Here is an 18,748-nt window from a genome sequence, read left to right as displayed (position 1 = left end):
TACTCGCAGGGCGCGCAGGGGGCGCCGCTCTACCACCTGCCCGTGTACCCCAACGTGGGTTACGTGCCCGGCTACCCGTACCCCTACGTGGAGTACCCGCTCGTGGAGGAGCAGGACAAGGGCCCCGAGGAGTACGCCGAGCTGCTGGAGCACGAGCAGCACGCGCACGAACTCTACTACCCCACGCACCCGCCGCCCGTGTACGAGCAGGCGCGCCTGCCTGAGGAGTACCCCGTCTTCTTCTCCCTGCCGCCGCCCGCCGCTCCGCCCGTCCACCAGTTCAACGTCCACGCCAAGAACTTCGTGCGCCAGAGCGACCACAAGAACTACAACCCTCCGGAGCCGACACCCCCCCCGCACGCCGTCAAACCCAACCCGCCTCCCATCAACGTCGACCCCCTGCCGCAGCTCAAGGAACTCAAGATCGCTTCCGCCGAGCTCCCGGCGCCCAGTCCCGAGCGCGGCCACGAGAAGCCCCCGCCCGCCAAGAACCCCGTCATCCTGACCAACGATAAGGTGGCTCCCAAACCTCCCGCGGATACTCCCAAAGCGGCATGGTCGGCCAACGCCCCCAAACCGATTGATGCGCAAATGCCCAAGCCCCCGCCTCCTGCTGTGTCCCAGCCTTCCCTGACCACTCCGCCCCCCTCCGCGCCTGTTGTTGTTCCCAAGCCTTCTATCCCTGCCGCTACTCAGGCGGTTCCTAACAAAGTCAACAAGTCTTCGGTACCGGCCCCCTTCACCGCTCACGGAAAAACAATTGTGAAAACCCCGACCCCGCCGTCCGGAGTTATCGTGCCCCAGCAGACACTGCCCGCTAAGGCTCCCTTCGCTATCAAACCCAAGAAAGATATACCGGGCAAGCCTCTAGAAGCCTACGCCCCCGCCGATGTCGCGGAAGCCTCCTCCGCCGCTCCGGTCCTCCCTCAAATTGCGCCTGAAGCGAAGCCGGCGGCTCTTCCGTCGGTGATGAAACCGAGCCCCCCGATCGTCATCGCTCCGACTCCCATCACCAGCAAGGCTCCATTCAGTCACGCGAGGAAACCTTCCATCGGCTCTGAAGTCCCGACTCCCGCTCCTCCCCCCGCGCCGACAGCTTCCGACTTCCCCCCTCCGCCGGCGCCGCGGAGAGCCGCTCCGGAGCAAGCGGGTACAACTGCCAGTCAAGCCCCGACGCCTGCACCACCTGCTCCTTCACCTGTCAAGTCCTGGGCGAGTCTGTTTGGCAAGAATGGCGCAGCCGCTGTCCCGACCCCTCAGCCTGTAGAAGAGAAACCGGCGGTTGCAGCTCCGACACCTTCTCCCTCTTCAGTCAACCCTCCGGCCGCCCTGCAGCCCGCTGCGCCCACCAACCAGAAGCCCGTCGCCAAGGTGGGGCCATTCGACGCCTCGCCCCTGCAGTGGGAGGCGGAGAAGTCCCCCTCTGCCGCTCCGACCATCTCTTACTCGGAGAAGACCTCCAATGGCCAGGCGCAGAAAGGATCTCCCCCTTCCAAGGAGGAGTCCGCGGCCCGAGACATGCAGCAGACACAAGTTCCACCCCACATCAACGATCCCAACTTGTACAGAATGGGAGGTAAGATACTATTACAATTTTACACATTTTAAGAAACCGCTTTTTTAAGTTTGATAGTTCAAGATTAAAAATCTGCTTGAATCGTTAATTTAATACAATTTTGCCAAGTTAGTGCTATATATCAACTTCAGCTTATCTTGTGCCGCTGCTATAGAGACCACGAGGTTGAAGATTGTGGAAATTCTAATTTTCAAAAGTAGCGGTGTTTTCTCACCATTTGTAATATGTAACATCAAAATCTTTTGTACTCTTTTATAGTCTTCCGCTCCACGTATTCATGCTAACAATTTTTTCAAGCATAAACCGTATTAAAAGGAAACAGAGAAATTGTCTTGTTGACAAGAACCCAGAAACATGCTAAAAATAACGACATATAAACCTGACTTGATCAAACTTTCAAAGGAAATGCAAGGACATTATTCGCAATAAGTAATGTTCTTATGGGTACTTTACTTTCAAAAGATTTTTTTTATCAATGAATAAAATCCTTATTATGTGTGAAATCATATATACCCTTGTTATTTCCATTCCTATTTCAATAAGAATAGTACAGATTGCTTCGCGACTTGGTGATTACTCATTATTTAAAAATTCCAAGATAACTCTAATTTATCAGAAACATTCTACGAAATATCAATGTTTTTTTTGTTGCAGAATTTCTCTCTAAATATCAGCTGAACCACCACCCCGTGTCCCTGCAGCCCCGGGGGCTCTCCAACCGCTCCAACTACTGCTACATCAACGCCATCCTCCAGGCTCTGATCGCGTGCCCGCCTTTCTACAACATGCTCAAGACCCTCCCCCACCAGCAGAGGAAGGGCAAGTCCGCAACGCCCATCATCGACGCCATGTAAGCCTCATTGCCGTATCCCTCACTCATTTCAACAACATCATGAAAAAAAAGACTTGACTGGACTTAGACTAAGTTCTGAAATATAATAAAATGTTCTAAAAATAAATATCAAGCCACTTATTGAACTTTTTACTGTTGCAACAGATCTTTTTAGGTAAAACCTGAATGTTTTTTCTCCATATGAAAAATATTTAGTGTATTTCAAAAAATAATTAAACAATACGTTTTCTTTAAAAATTAAAAACAACACTTTCTGCCCTGTAGCGGGTAAATATAAAGTTAAAAATATGCCGCTTTTGCTGGGATATAGTTGTATCACATTTTCTGAGCATTCCGAAAACATGCACAACTGAAAATTGACAATTTTTGATAAATGACGTTGTTAAAAAGAGTGCGTGATATGGGAAGGTCCCATTAGCCCATAGGTCGACAAAGTATGCCCATAGGTCAGCAAAATATGTCCATAGGTCAGCAATGTATGCCCATACCTATGGGCATGCCGACCTCGGCAAAGTGTGCCCATAGGTCAGCAAAATATGCCATTGGTCAGCAAAATATGCCATTGGTCAGCAAAGTGTGCCCATAGGTTGGAAAAGTGTGCCCATAGGTCAGCAAAATCTCTTTGGCCTTCTGAGAGCGGCTCCGGCACAAATATCCACGGGAAAGCTCTTCCGCTCCACGTATTCATGCTAACAATTTTTTCATGCATGAACCGTATTAAAAGGAAACTGAAAAATCGTCTTACTGACAAAAACAAAAGCTTTAAAGAACAGGGATTATTCAAAGAGGGATTTTTGCCAGTATACCCAGGAATAATGAATGCGTAGTGGACGAGTGTGTCAGTGAGGTGTCTCTCTCCAGGGTGGAGCTCATCAGGGAGTTCTCGGTGCTGGCGCCGACTGCGCGCTGCCCGCGGGCGGAACGCGGCGCGGACTGCGCGCCCCCCGCTCCCGCGCCCGGCGCACCCCTGGAGCCGGCCAGCGTGCTGCGCGCCCTGCGCGGGGGCCACGCGGGCGGGGACAGCTTCCGCGTGGACGGCCGGCAGGAGGACGCCGAGGAGTTCCTCGGCTGCCTGCTTAACGGGCTCAACGATGAGATGCTCGAGGTATGCCACATTTCCCCACATTTCTAATTTTTTTTTATTTATTTAGTATACCCTAGAACGGGTCTACTTGAACTTTGATATGTTACTTGAGCCCAGTACAAAAAAAAATCTATATTTGCCCGGAATTAAAGTTTTCCCCTTAATTGCGTGTTATTATTTCAGTCCCGATATACTTCAGTACATTTATTACCCGCTTTTACGTTTTTTTCTCCAATTTACGTCTTAAATATTTAAAATATGCGAGTTACGCGCGCTTGACAGTGAGTCTGCGCAGTAGACACATTACTTCGGCCGCGATTGGTCGGCGAGCGACGTTGTGATTGGTCGGCGTACGGCACGCAACGTGGTGATTGGCCGATGTCTTTCAATTTTGACCGTTAAAAAGCTATGATGGTTGTTCTGTCATTCGGTTTTCGACTCAGTTTGTGACGCTTCTTTCTTTTTTACATCATTCGCGATCAAACAAACTTATAATTTTAATTTTGCTGCGCTTCTCTAAAAAAGAGACTGAGCTCTTGTGCTTGGAGAGGGACGTACACTCAAGGTTGATTGTTTTATTTGATTAATGGTATAATTGTCTTTTTCTTTTATTTTATATAATTTTTTTTTTTTTAAATATAATATCTAAGTTAAACCAGAAAAAGGCTTTATTTTTAGAGCCTCCTTTGCAGGTAGGATAGAGAGGGTAAATGTGAAGACAAACACCCAGACCAATTGATTTTATATAAATCTTTCTTGAATTTATTTTGCAATTTCCGATCGAACTCGCAACGCCAGTTTCGCAGTCAGGCGTCTTGAACATAGCTTCTTTCTGTGGTCTCAATCCTGTGGATTATTTTTACACACTGGAAAACGCCTGACATGATTTTTAATTTTTATTCCACTTATAATTTGACCGGATTATTTTATTCACCGTATTCTTGGGGGTCCCAAATCCTTGTTCACAATCTGGGTGTCTCCACTTGAGAGTTATTTTAGTTTTTCAATCAAATCAATGAATTAACTAAAAAACGTGGTCTTTTACGAGTATTTTATTTTTATATTTAAATAATCTAGTGAACACACCCTTCTATGTGTAATGCATAGGAATATAGAATAAATTATAGAGCATTTTTGAGGCTGCAAGATTAAATTTCCTTTGAAGTAGTATCCAGAACGAACAATTAACAGCAGCTTGGTAGTAGAAAAAGTGTAAACCGTTGCCCTGAAACATAATGAAATTGCTATCGGTGGTGTCCACTTTTCTGATTTGTATGCAGATTTTTTCCATTCAATTGTCAAAAGGGTAATTTGAATAATTTGATTTGTTTTTTTCAACAGTTAATCAAACTGGTAGAGCCAGAAGAACCTAAAGATCTCCCCGTTATACCCAATGGAAATGATGTCTCTCCGGAATCTGACGACGATGACGAGTGGAAGGTAACTAACAGCACAATTCAATGCTCAACCACTAACTTCTCAGTCCATATAATAATTGTCTGCGCAAAATTTTGATTCCATCTCATCATGTGTATGAGAAATTTGTGTATTTTAAATTTATTAGAGATTATTAGAGTATTGTCCGCCTCCGTGGTGTAATGGTGTGGCACCGTGTTAAGCTACCGTGCTGGAGGTCCCGAGTTCGATTCCCAGGGGGGTGAAAATAAATATTAGCGATTTTAACTGTAATATTTATTTAATATTACCCTGGACTGGTTCCTGAAGCGCAAGAGTGATCACCTTGCCTTCATGTAAGTGATGATCAAGATAACACTGCGTCAATTTGATGCAGTGCCCTATGCACCATTGGGTGCGGATAAGGGTTATAAGTAAGTAAGTATTAGAGTATAAAGTATAAAGTCATTAATGTTTATTTCCACCACCCCCTGAGAATCGAACTTGGGACCACTAGCACCGGTAGCTAAACGCGCTAACCATTACACCACGTAGGTGGACAAAATTTAATTGATAATTTCACTATAGAAATTGTTTGGATAGCAATAGATCTATACTTAACATTACCTTAGACTTGTCATTGACTGGTTTAAGTGATTACTATACTTGATTTTACTAATGTGCAAAGGCAAAACGCCCCAAGTTAAATACAGTTGTTTCAAAACAACTTTTTTTCTCGTTTCTCTCAACTCGTTTCTCTCAAGAGAAACGAGTTTATAGTTTGTTTTTTAAACTTAAAATTATGTTTTTTTGACAAAACATGTATCAAATTAATACAATTTTGCGGCTATTTGGATAATGAATATCTCGGTAAAGGAAAGAGAAAGAACAAAATCTTAGATTGTATATGATAGAGGCCAGTTATAAGAATGCTTTGAGCCGTGTTACGCTAAACGGCTGCAACCCTAGTTATGGCTAGTTGCCTTTACACATCAGTTTATTGTGTCATAAAATATTTTATATTTTTAAAAATTTGGCACATAAGTCGCTCACTCCTTTCAACAACGTCAAATATCAAAAAACTTGATTTTTCAGGAGATCATATTTAAAGTTTAAGAAAATATAATGAAATGTATTAAAAATAAATATCAAGCCACTTATTGAACTTTTTACTGTGCAACAGATCTTTAAAGGTAAAACCTGAAGGTTTTTTCTCCATTTGAAAAATATTTAGTATATTTAAAAAAAAATTAAGCAACACCTTTTCTTCAAAATGCAAAAACAACACTTTCCGCCCTATAGCGGGTAAATATTAAGTTAAAAATATGCCACTTTTGCTGGGATATAGTACATTTTCTGGGCATTCCGAAAACATGCATAACTGAAAATCGTTAATTTTTTATATAAATGACGTTGTTGAAAGGAGTGAGCTATGCGTCAAATGTCCATGCAAAATGATGAAAAACTCAAGGAGCCGAAACAAGCAGTGTGGCCCATTGATAGTAGACCTGACAGCGTTCGGTCGGCGCGTGGTGCGTGCGAGTCCGTTGCGAGGTGACTCACGCCGGTGGTTGTGTGCCCGCAGGTGATGGGGCCCAAGAACAAGGGGTCGGTGGAGCGGCGCTGCCTGGCGGGGCGCACGCCGCTGTCGGACATCTTCCGCGGGCAGCTGCGCTCGCGCCTGCACCGCCTGCCCGCGCCCGACTCGCCGCAGCCCGAGACGACGCACTGCGTGCAGCCATTCTTCACGCTGCCGCTCGACATTGAGGTATGCGACGTTCATTCCTTCCACTCTGTTTTACATGTCTCACTGAAGCTTTACCATAACTTTAACCCTTTTAATGCCTGGAGGTATTGTATCGGTAAATTGTAATGTTTAAGTATTTCTTGATCCGAATGTTTTTGTTTTGTCCGCCTCCGTAGTGTAATGGTCAGCACGCTCGGCTATCGTACTGGAGGTCCTGGGTTCGATTTCCAGGGGAGGGTCAAATAAATAAGTGATTTTTTCACTCTAATATTTATTCAATATTACCCTGGACTGGTGCCTGAAGCGGAGGGCTGATCACCTTTCCTTCTTGTGTCAACTAACGATCAAGATAACACTGCGTTTATATGATGCAGTGCCCTATGCACCATCGGGTGCGGATAAGGGTTAGGAGAAGAAGATTTCTTGATCTTCGTAATTAATGTTCATATTTATTCTAATTTTAAAATATTGCAATTGGATTTGATATTGGCTCGCAACATGTTCAAACGAGAGCGCTCATTTTTGTATGGCTGGCCTGGGAAGCACGGAATTGGAGAGCGCGTTAATGCGCTTGTGGCAGCGCACCGGTTAAACAAAGAGAGTAGAAGTAGTCTGACGCGTGTGTGGGTGCGCTTGCAGAAGTCGGGGTCGGTGCGCGAGGCGCTGGAGAAGGTGGCGGGGCGCGAGCGCATGGAGGGAGTGAGGTGCCGCGAGCGCGGGCGCCCAGTGGACGCGTGGACGCAGAGCCTGCTGGAGCGCCTGCCCGCCGCGCTGCTGCTGCACCTCAAGTGCTTCCAGTGCCGCCCGCAGGACAACTCCACCGCCAAGATACTCAAGACCATCGACTACCCCATCGACCTCAAGATTGACCCCAGTATGTATACTACCCGATTATTGCTAATAAATAACTATCAGCCCTTTGGGGCAGAATGAGAGAGAGAGCAAGGACTGATGTTTTTAGTTTAGCGGCTTCTAATTTTAAAATATCGTAGCATATTCACATGTATAACGCTACTAGTGTTATTTAGACACGTGAAGATCATATTTATTGTAACTGCAGGCAGTTGGTAGAATTCCAAATTGAATTGTTGGGTAATATATCCAAAATAAAACAAGTTTTGTTGGATTGAATTCTACATTTATTTATGTATATGTTAAAACGTGGCGCGTTTCGTCTTCTTAGGACATTATCAACTGACATTTTGAAACACTGACTGATGTGTTGATAATGTCCTAAGAAGACGAAACGCGTCACGTATTAACATATACATAAATAAATGTAGAATTCAATCCAACAAACCTTGTTTTATTTTGGATATATTACCCAAAAATGGAAAGATCAATTTAAACACAATAAAAAAAATAAAAAATGAGGTCAATTAGCTGCTTTATTTGATTTTTTTATTTGAAAAACTTGAGCAGGAAAGAAATGCGAACCTAGAAAAAGTAACAGTTACACTTTAGTTACACCTCTACTGTTTGAATTTGGGTTGTAGTATTTGAGTAGTTCCCCTTTTTGTACATTTTTTAATTACTTTAGATGATTTGTCCAGTTAAGTACTTAATATAGAAAAAAATTATTCAAAAGGCCATATTTATGGGTAGGTTTAAAACTGTGAGCTAAAACACACATGTCGCCCACTCCTTTCAAGAACGTCATAAATCAATAAACTTGATATTTCAGGAGAACGTTTTTAAAGTTTAAAAATAAAACACAATGTATTAAAAATAAATATCAAGCCACTTATTGAACTTTTTGCTGTACAACAGATCTTTTTAGGTAAAACCTGGAGGTTTTTTCTCCATTTGAAAAATATTTAATATATTTGAAAAAATAATTAAACAATACCTTTTCCTCATAATGCAAAAATAACATTTTCTGCCCTGTGGCGGTTAAATATTAAGTTAAAAATATGCCGCTTTTGCTGGGATATAGTACATTTTCTGGGCATTCCGAAAACATACATAACTGAAAATTGTCGATTTTTGATTTATGACGTTCTTGAAAGGAGTGAGCGATGTGTTAAACTAGAAATTGTTTTAAAAACGGACATATTAGTCAGTTAAAGACTAGAGACAAATTTCTAGAATAACACGTTTATTTAGCTCACAATTTTAAACTTAAATACGACTTTCTGAATTATTTTTTTCTAAAATGTATACAAACTCACAGAATTATTATTAAAATATTAAAAATCTCTCAAAACAAGGAAGTCAATTTGGTCCTATTATCTCATTAGCAATCAAATGATGTTCAAAATTATTTTTCGTCATCCGAAAGAAGATGCGGACGCAAACGATTCTGACAATCCCCCGGGATTCAGTGCGCTAGGTCGGTGCGCGGCCGACCTGATCTGACTTGCGTGTGTGGTGTTGCAGAGATCATCACGTCCAAGATGAAGTACAGCCCGAAGCAGCGCTCGTACAAGCTGTTTGCGGTGGTGTACCACGAGGGCGCGGAGCTGGAGAAGGGGCACTACCTGGCGGACGCTTACCACGCCGGCAGCGGGGGCTGGCTGCGCTACGATGACTCCGTCGTGACGGCCGTCACCGAGCAACAGGTAATTTTTTTTTTTTTTTATCTATTTGACCATATTACGTCTATTGTGACCTCCCTCTGTGTCATAGGTCACTCTCAAGACTCGTGTGAGTCATGTAGCTCACGACCTATCTTGGTGGTAAGAGCTTCACCTTCTCGGAGTTTTTTTTACTATTATCACTACGACCACGTTAGGTCTATTGTGACCTTCCTCTGTATCATGGCTCACTCTCAAGGCCCACACGAGTCGTGTAGCTCACGACCTTTCTTGGTGGTAAGAGCTTCACCTTCTCGGAGTCTCGTAGTGGCCCTTCAAGGATGTGACTTAGTTTGCGAGCGAGTGTGTCACAATTATAGAGAATGTGGATTTTGAAGTTTTGAGAGATAATTTGTAATTATCATACTTGAATTTAAGCCTGTATAATATTAACATTTTTTTTTTTAAATACATTTGACCGGATTTTTGTATTTTATATTGAGGTTTTACTGCATTACTTTTTGCCAATAACAAGAGTCTTGCTGGAACGGATTTTCCAATAGTTCTAGCAGAACCCTCTTCAGGTGGTATTCTATGAAAATGCCGCTATCCAAAATGACTATAATTTTTAACCCTTGGAGTGCGAACCGTCAATAGATGGACTCTATTAATGCGTATAAAGTGTGGAGCGTCGGAATACCGACTATTGCGCAATTTGATTTAGGTATCGACCTGTACGGACGTGTCTTAGCGCGCGCATGTACAACGTTTTTAATAAGTTAAAAACATTTATAAATAATCATTTAAAACTATTTTGCTGTGAATTTAACATTGATTTTAGTATTTTATTAAGTAAAATTTTTTTAATTCTACCTACAAAAGTAGTGATGATGAAAAGCAATTAGCAATTTATGCAAAATATGTGAAAATAAGCTCAGCACTATAAGGGTTTATCCACATTCTCAGGTTCTCCACCCGCGCCTGCCGCGCACGCCCTACCTGCTGCTGTACCGGCGCCAGGACACGATGCAGCCGCCCTCGGCGCGCCACGCCGCCGCCAACTGAGCTCGCCGTCGCACCCCGCGCCATCTACTTCAAAACAAAATTATAAGACTGACCCCCCTTCTGACCACTGGACTAAATTGTAAATAGTGTAGATACTCCAATAGCCATTCTACCGCACTATGGCAAGATTGTATAGAAAATGCTTTATTCGATTGAACCTTTCGCCATTCGCATTTTTGATTTTTCGGCAGCGTAATACTAAACTTATATGTTTTTATTAAGTTCCATTTGTAAGTAAATTACAAACCATTTAGATTGTAAATTATCTAATATGATTTGAAAAATATGACATTTGTAATATTGTCTATGTTTACTGTAAAATGATTACAGTGGTTCTCTCTCACTCATGAACATAAAGTGCTCATGTTACCATTGCGGTATTATTGTCTATGATTACTGTAAAACAAGCATTTTTACAGTGGGTCTCTCTCACTGGGTTACTATCGCGACATGCTGCGCGAGCGAGATGCAGATGTGTTTTACCCGATTATGGTATTCATCTGCTGTTCATGAACATAGCCCAATTTTATCACGTGACCGTATGATAGAATACTTGGGGATTATTTCCACAAATGTTTACAGTGTGAAGAATATACTAAGTTTTTAGCAAAAAAATATTACAACATTGACCTTTAGTCCCGAGATATTAAGGTTTGATCCCCCTATTGTGGCACTGTGTGCGAAACGCACAATGGGCATACCAACAGTAAGAACTAAGATTTGGAACAATAATAAAAACAAAACAATTATATCACTTTTATCACAGTAGAGTAACGATTTGGCATATTTTAGCAATTAAAATATCGTGCAGTCAAGCGTTATCTCAAAGTAATATCTATATATTGACACATTTATTATCGAAACAATTTCAAATAAATAAATATTCATTGTTTAGTATTGCAAAGGCAGAAAAATTAATACAATGTGATTGGATGTATTATTCAATTGAATAATATGTATGATTTCTTTACTATAACATGTGTGTACGGCAAGATGGCTTATTATTTTTAACCCGGTTTTAGAAAGTGTAACGCACCGTCGGTGATACAGCTCATCTGTTGAATACGGCCTCCGATTTGAAACATTGCTTAGTTTTACGTGTACATAGATATTAAATGTTGACTATTGAACGGATCACTGGTGATCGCTTGTGTTGTTATATATAAGAAGTGTAAACATACAATGATCAAACTGTCTTAACTGTCTTGCGTCTAAAATAGATTTAGGTCTTGTGTATATATATCGGAGTGAAAGATGTGGTATATTGCCGCCAGCAATGAGTGGTTGGGATGGTTTCCTGAAATTAATCGTTTAATTTCATCTCGAAAGACTGATTTGGTATTTTGTTTGTTTTTTATGCTATGATAATATGAACACTAATTATGTCTAAATTAGTTGGAATTCCTTTTGAAAGTCTATTTTCATAACCGCACGCGAGGAGAGTGTCAGACGCTCCCGTTTATAAATGAATTACGCAATTTGCTTCATAAATTAGAAGTCTGTCTTGTACTGTCAAATTGCATGATCGCCTTCTTGGTTGGCTAGATTTTTGACATATTTTAGACGACACGGTGTTGTGTTGATCGCTAATAATGGTGAACGCTTGCTCTCCTGGGACATGGGTAACGTCAAATAATATAAGTAACAAATATATGTATTTATTTTGATCACCTGTGAATCATGTAGGACAGTGGTTCCCAATTTAGTTTTTTCTGCATACCACTTCAAGAAAAACCTCAATCTCGCATATTACTTATCGCAGGAATGATAAATAATAAATTAAAAAAACAAAATCAGTTTTTTTTTTTAACACTTATTACCATCAAAATACAGTTGTAATGATGGTAAAAATTAATTTAAAATGACGAATGTGCAGGTTTTTTTTGCACAACTCTCGAAAGTTGCTTTTTGGTCAGCTTCAATCTCAAATCATCTTGGAGTTAAAAGTCTGTGATGATGTTTAGTTTTTGTGTTTTTACTGATTATATTATTTTAGATTGCTGTGTGTACTCCCGGGGGTACGCATACCACTAACTGGGAAACACTGGTTTAGGTCCACCGGCACATTAGCCAAACTAGCTAACCACAATGCCAAGAAAGCAGGTCTGACACACTGCTTTCAATGTTAATAAAAAATATTAATATTAGAGTAGCTTTCAAATCCATTTTGTCACTTTAAAAATTCCATATTTATATCTCTGTAATAAAAATAAAATAAAAATGTAACAAATATTTTTGTGGGTAAAAATGGGTTCAGTGGTGTGTAAATTGTATTTTTTTGTTGTTTAAATAAGGGTTGGGACATGGTCCCATTGTTAATGTCGTATACTTTGCTGCTTAGCATAGACTTAAGTGTAATTTATTGTTCATGTTGCGGAACTTTCCCAACAGTCAAAAAAGTAGTGACATACAGTTAAGATTAGTCACATTGGTTGACATCTTTGGATATTTTTCTGTATCGATGGCGAGATTCTATTGACACCTCGACAGAGATGAAGATTTCCTATTGAGATGGGAATTGGAAGTCGGAACTAAGATTTAGCATTGAAAATGTTGTGAAATTACAGCAATTTATTACTGTTGCGTCACTTTATCTTATTAGTTTGCGAGCTAAGAAATGGACAAAGTTTTGCGACATTGTCCGGATACGCTATGTTTGCGCTCTCATAAATTAAACCTCGAGTGGAATTAGCCACTGAAATTAACCTTTTACGTTTGTCAGTTTGTATATTTTGATATATATAAGTAGGATACGAGATGGCCAACTGGGTAAGAGGCATGTTGATGGAGTTAGCTCGACTATTTGCGTAGTTGTAAGTCTGTATCCGTGTGTTTTTAACGAAGTAAGTTTGGTTCCTCAAAGGTTTACGGCATTGTTGAATGGTTTCTGTTATCCTTTAAATTTGTAATCCTAGTGTAAATATTAAATTGGTTATTTAGTGAATAGGAAGATGGTATAAATGCAACTCGGGAATTTAAGCCCATTTCAGATATATTTTTAAAAGTTTCGTAATAGATTGCTGCGTGATTTAATATGAATATCCGAGTGCATAAATAAAATTGAATTAAATAATATTTGTATAGGATTAGTTCCGTGTTTAGTTTGTAAAGTGTTTTCAGTTTAATTTTTCTCAAATATTACTATTTGTATTTAATTTTAATTTTTCAACATCTTTTTAATTTATATAGTTGATATTTTTTTTTAATTGTGGGAAAATGATATTCTACCGCTACAATTGTAATCATTCTTGTGTTTTAATCGTAAGGGCCTTTTGCGATATACATTTTTGTAGGTTATGAAATTATTACGTCGACTAAGTTCACTGTTCGTTTCTATCGTTTAAATGTCATCATGTCTTACGGCGTGCTTGCATGAAGTGCTAAACTATATGTGCCGAGTGTTTACAGATTATTGTACGTTTTTATAATGCTAAGCATAATGGAACTTGAAGGTATATACGAGCGGTACATATTAATTGCGTGATGTAAACCGATTGATTTTTTTGTAATTGAAATTTACAGCGAAAGGTTTTTGATTCAAATTTTACCATAGTTAAAAAAATCTAAAAATATTTCCTTGTCCGCCTCCGTAGTGTAATGGTCAGCGCACTCGGCTACCGTTCTGGAGGTCCCGGGTTCGATTCCCAAGAGGGGTAAAATAAATATAAGTGATTTTTTCACAGTCATATTTATTCAATATTACCCTAGACTGGTACCTGAAGCGGAGGGCTGATCACCTTTCCTTCATGTGTAAACCATCCAGATAACACTGCGTTTATATGACGCAGTGCCCTATGCACCATTGGGGTGCGGATAAGGGTTTTATTATTATTTTTTTATTAAAAAATATTTCCTTAGAAATTTGAAAAGATTTGTCATTATAAGTTTTTACTAATTTTTTCAAGTGTTGGTCTCTTCAGTCAGAGGGTCATTACCCTTTTATGATGTCCGTGTTCCCCCAAGTATTGTTGAGGAAGGCCCGCTGTAATTATCCGCCAGCGCACTTAGTTTTAAGTATTCCAATTGTAAATTATGAATAATTAACATTCACATATTGTATTTGATTGTGAGAATGTTTCGATGTAAAACCAGCCGAAGCTGCCATGTCTGTTTGTCTTATAGCTAATATCGCATTTAGTGTATATATTGTAGAGTAAGGGTGAGCGGACCTACGGAGCAGAGTATTTCTATGGTAGAAGGATGAGAATCAAATAGAGCTATCAATATTTTTATTACTACATAGAATAGTAAAAAAAAAAACTATATTATACATTATACGAAAAGCATAATCTCCAAATTTTAAATTTTATAAAACCGAGTTTTATACCTTTCATTTCTATACGGTTTGCTTTTTTTGTTCTTAATCATGTACAGATGTAAATGAATTAAAAAATTGGCAGCTCACATGATAAAATGTAAGTTGTCCGCCTGATTATTGATGTGTATGTATACTGAAATATACTCCATCGCTCTTAAATCCATAAAACTCAGTGTCGTTTTTTTTTATATAAAGCATAATATATATATATATATATATATTTATATACGATGGAATTATTTGAAAGTCCTATTTAAAATATTGTTGTAAGGGGAAGATCTCTCGCTAGTCTGGGGACAGTATGTTTTGCCTATATTTCTTTCACGCAACAAACTATGTAACAGATCCGCTGTATAAAGTTAATTTAAGTTCTTTCTAATGAAGTGCACTTACGGCTTTTATCGGTAGTTAGTTGGATTAGGGAAGAATGCGTGTGGGTGGCAGGAAGAAATGTGCGGAAGACGACAATGCACACTTTATCCTTAGTTAATTACCAAACAATCATCCGCTGTATCGTTTCCCGTTTCCCCACTCGACTAAGGTATAATATTTTATCATTCATTGACACTCCCGCGCTCTGTACAAAATGTGTGTTTCTTCCTGTGAATAAAAAATAAATGAAAACTGTTAATTCTGCGTGTTATTCCAAGTAGTTCTCAATAGGTCAATTGTATCTTACTATCGGAAATGTTCCCATTCACGAAGGCTAAACCACATCTACGGAAGGGTGAGTTTTTTCTCTTTTATTTGTATCAATTTACGAACTTTAATATTTTCTAAACACAGTCAAACCTGGATATAAGAGAGTCTGATGGAATGGGACATGTTTCGCTTCCAATGAAGTCTCTTATACATAGGGGTAAAATAACGGGACCTTAAGCCAGCTCTGTTTTACAGGGGTTTCACTTTTATCTTGATTTGACTGCATAAATAAGAAAGTATTTAATTTTTCAGGAAATTGAAAATTTGGACTGTTGTAAATGAGCATATTCTCCAAACATTCTATTAGTTTAATGAAAAATCTAAAACAAAAATGATTAAATGGATCCTTTCTTTCTTATTTCCTAGTCTTGTACATTTAAAATCAGGTTTTTTTTCTAGTAAATTACCACCACTCTGTACCCCTAATGTATTTTTATAAACCAAGCCTTTATATCTTCACAAATGTATATTTTCAATGTTATGTTTGATTTCATTGTAACGTCAACTTTTGCAATTTCTAGTCTACAATGCAAGAATGCCTTATTTATATTTTTCATCTCTAACCTTTTGTCAGAAATACGGTAAAGAATAACAATTAAACAATACATACTGTTAGTGACATTTATCAAATGTTGAAAGTACTAAAATAGGATAGTATTAGAAAATATTTAACAGAACAATGATCATTTTATGTAGATTGCAGGAGGAAAGGTCCTAGTCAATATCATTTTAGAAACTTAACAGGATTTGTAAATCAAGGGTTTCTTGCTGTTTATTTTTTGCCCTGACATTTAAATGGTAATAAAATTATTTGCTAGAAAATAGGAATATTCACTAATATGTGACTATTTTGTTTTTCAGTCACATCTTCAGCTGCCCACAAAATTAGCAAAAGTCTTATAAAAAGATTATTTTAAATATTTGGAAAAATCATTTCGATGAAGGTAAATAATTTTTATTTAATTTATCATCCGTCTCAGTAAATCTATGTTTATTTTGTCAATATTATTGTTATTTGTATTTAATATCCAAAGAAAACTTTTTCAATCTGGTTTAAATATGAAGAACAAAAATTACTGTTTATTTTTAATACTTTTAAATTCATGTTTTTTTTTACGATGATGCCTTTATTTTTCGTCTCTGAATACATCATGTTGCTAAAACAATCTGAGTTTTAGATATACAATTCAGTTTTATTTTGATGCGATTACTTTTATTAACATGAATATAAATTTTGTATTCCAGAAAACCTTAAATGATTTTTGTGATGATTGAGTAAGCAAATACTGGGTTAAATCTCCGAGGGATTGCCGTTTACAAGCAAAATTTATGGTGATTTTGAAAGGAGTCAATTCTACACAAGAAATGTAAGATATATTTTTTGTCAATAATCCATAGGTTCATAAGTATTATCAAATGTATCACAGTTTGATAATACTTATGGACCTTTCTAGTATAGTATAAACATTATAATTTGTCCCTAATTGACGAAGACCATGACCGTTCACCATGAGTTAAGTAAGGGTTGCCATAAAATATGTTCCGACGTACTGAGATCAATGGCTACCTTATACCGTGAGAATACTGCAAAAACTGTCCCAAGTCAAAATAAGTATTTATATTTGAAGCAGTTACTTTGCGATTTTCCATTTTATAATTAAAATATAACTTTGTTTTAAAATCACTATAAATATTTTATTATAACTTGATAAATTTGTTATTTAAATGATGTTCAAAAATATTTTTCGTCATCCAACCAAAGATGCGGATAACATTTATCTGATAAAAGTTTGTTATATTTCTCTATTGCAAAATTGATTCGTGCTACGTTATTTAAGACAAACTGTTTTACTTTACAGGAAAGACTCGCACTTGTAAAAGTATTCAGGAAGGAGAAAGTGGATTCTTGCCGAATTAGCCAGAACTGCATTTCCTTTTGAGCCGCGGAATAGCCACAACTAATTGCCTGTGGGAATCAATAAAAAGGGTAAAAATATTTTTATAAATCAATAAAATAATGAATGCCACATTTGTTTTATGTGTTCTATAGTTTAATCTAGAATCATAAACATGATGCTGTTTTTATTTTTCGTCTCTGAATATAATGTGTCGAAAACAAATTCTGAACATAATTTATCAAAATATTTGAGAAAAATTATCAATTGACTTTAGACTAATATATATTTTTTTTTTCAGGAAAGGCAACAAGAACAGATCAGCAAGTTCCAGCATATTTATAACTGAATTGGAAAAAGTATGAATACTGTTTTTTTATCATTTATTATATCTGAATATTCATTATTTTTAATTCAATCCCTACACCTCTGTTACTCTAAATTAGTATATTTTTTATTTCATTTACTTAGTTTTTTTAAACAATCTTTATCATAATTATTTTCATTAGAATATTATTGTTGTATTTCTTTGCTTTTGAAAGAAATTAAAGTTTTTTATGAGACTGCCATGACTGACCTCTTGTGATCATTGAGATAACTAGTTGCATAAACAATATGATTTCCATTAAAATGATGCTGTTTTATTTTTCGTCTCTGAATCTTTTTTGTAGAGAAAAAAATACTGATTTCCATCATTTTACTGCAAATTAATTAAGTCTCACATATTTTTCTAATTCATTGTTTTATTTAATTACAGATCTGCCTGAGACATCAATGTTCTTCTGATCAAAGAAACTAGTTGTGTAATAATATTTCATATTTCTTGGAGATGGATAAAAAACATACTGGAGGAGTTTTCTTGCTAAAAAATTAGACACCGTGAAAAGTTTTTATTTTTAATTTCATTGAAATTTTCATACCTTGTTAAAATTATGTTTGGAAATAAAATAAAAATATGTTTTTCAAAAAATCCTTTTCTTTATTTACACATAATATACACACTAATCAACGCATTTTTTGGTAAAAATCCTATTACATTCATATATATTACACTAGATAACAATTTATTTTTTTATATACACAGTTACATAGGAATTTAAAATTTACTTATTTAATCACAAGATACACATTATAATAAATCAGCAGTTTAGTCAACTTAGCCACATTATATACTTTACATAGCGTGATGACATGATTTCGATTAATGCCAACGTTAAGCCTGCGGGGATCCCTGGTATGAAGAGCCATAGCTCATCTTGATATGTATTAAACAATAAATTTGTATGAAAAGAGTGAAAATGTGGAGGTTTCCATTTTTTTACTGAAGGTTTTTTTTTTTGCAAATAAACCATTACTTTTTTTTAAATAATATTTTTACCAGATCTTAAAAAAAAAAACAGTTATCAAAAGAGAGTAATGTAAGTGTAATATTTTCAATATTAAAAAACAAACAATGCATGTATGGAAGTAAAATGACAAATAGAAAAAAACTGTCATGGATTGAAACAAATTATTTTATTGATAATGTATTGTAAATTAAATATTTTATGAACATGAAAAACTTCCCCGCAGGCTGCTAAGGGTTGGCGCAAATGTG

At 37.8% G+C, this 18,748-nt stretch overlaps 1 protein-coding gene across 7 annotated transcripts in view; it reads left to right on the top strand.

The window, feature by feature from the left end:
* Positions 1 to 18,116, top strand: part of LOC148302866 (uncharacterized) — a 34,302-nt gene extending 16,186 nt beyond the window's left edge. For 6 of the 7 annotated variants that reach the window (XM_088270921.1, XM_088270919.1, XM_088270922.1 and 3 more), the window contains 12 exons: positions 1 to 1,576; positions 2,231 to 2,426; positions 3,291 to 3,534; positions 4,855 to 4,953; positions 6,494 to 6,676; positions 7,295 to 7,529; positions 9,035 to 9,216; positions 10,138 to 16,200; positions 16,502 to 16,623; positions 17,116 to 17,243; positions 17,453 to 17,510; positions 17,909 to 18,116. The exon at positions 1 to 1,576 is cut by the window's left edge and continues 392 nt beyond it. In XM_088270921.1, the coding sequence (XP_088127047.1) occupies positions 1 to 1,576; positions 2,231 to 2,426; positions 3,291 to 3,534; positions 4,855 to 4,953; positions 6,494 to 6,676; positions 7,295 to 7,529; positions 9,035 to 9,216; positions 10,138 to 10,236 (2,814 nt within the window). In that variant the 3' untranslated portion in view covers positions 10,237 to 16,200; positions 16,502 to 16,623; positions 17,116 to 17,243; positions 17,453 to 17,510; positions 17,909 to 18,116. The remainder of the gene's footprint in view (positions 1,577 to 2,230; positions 2,427 to 3,290; positions 3,535 to 4,854; positions 4,954 to 6,493; positions 6,677 to 7,294; positions 7,530 to 9,034; positions 9,217 to 10,137; positions 16,201 to 16,501; positions 16,624 to 17,115; positions 17,244 to 17,452; positions 17,511 to 17,908) is intronic. The other variant, XM_088270920.1, reaches the window with a different exon arrangement.
* The last annotated feature ends 632 nt before the right edge of the window (positions 18,117 to 18,748 follow it).

Source organism: Brachycentrus maculatus, unplaced genomic scaffold (assembly GCF_059751285.1).
Source record: "Brachycentrus maculatus isolate JH-2025_06_01 unplaced genomic scaffold, ASM5975128v1 h1tg000404l, whole genome shotgun sequence".
Lineage (NCBI taxonomy): Eukaryota > Metazoa > Arthropoda > Insecta > Trichoptera > Brachycentridae > Brachycentrus > Brachycentrus maculatus.
Note: the sequence above shows the minus strand (reverse complement) of the source record. Positions and strands in the feature narration are given on the sequence as shown.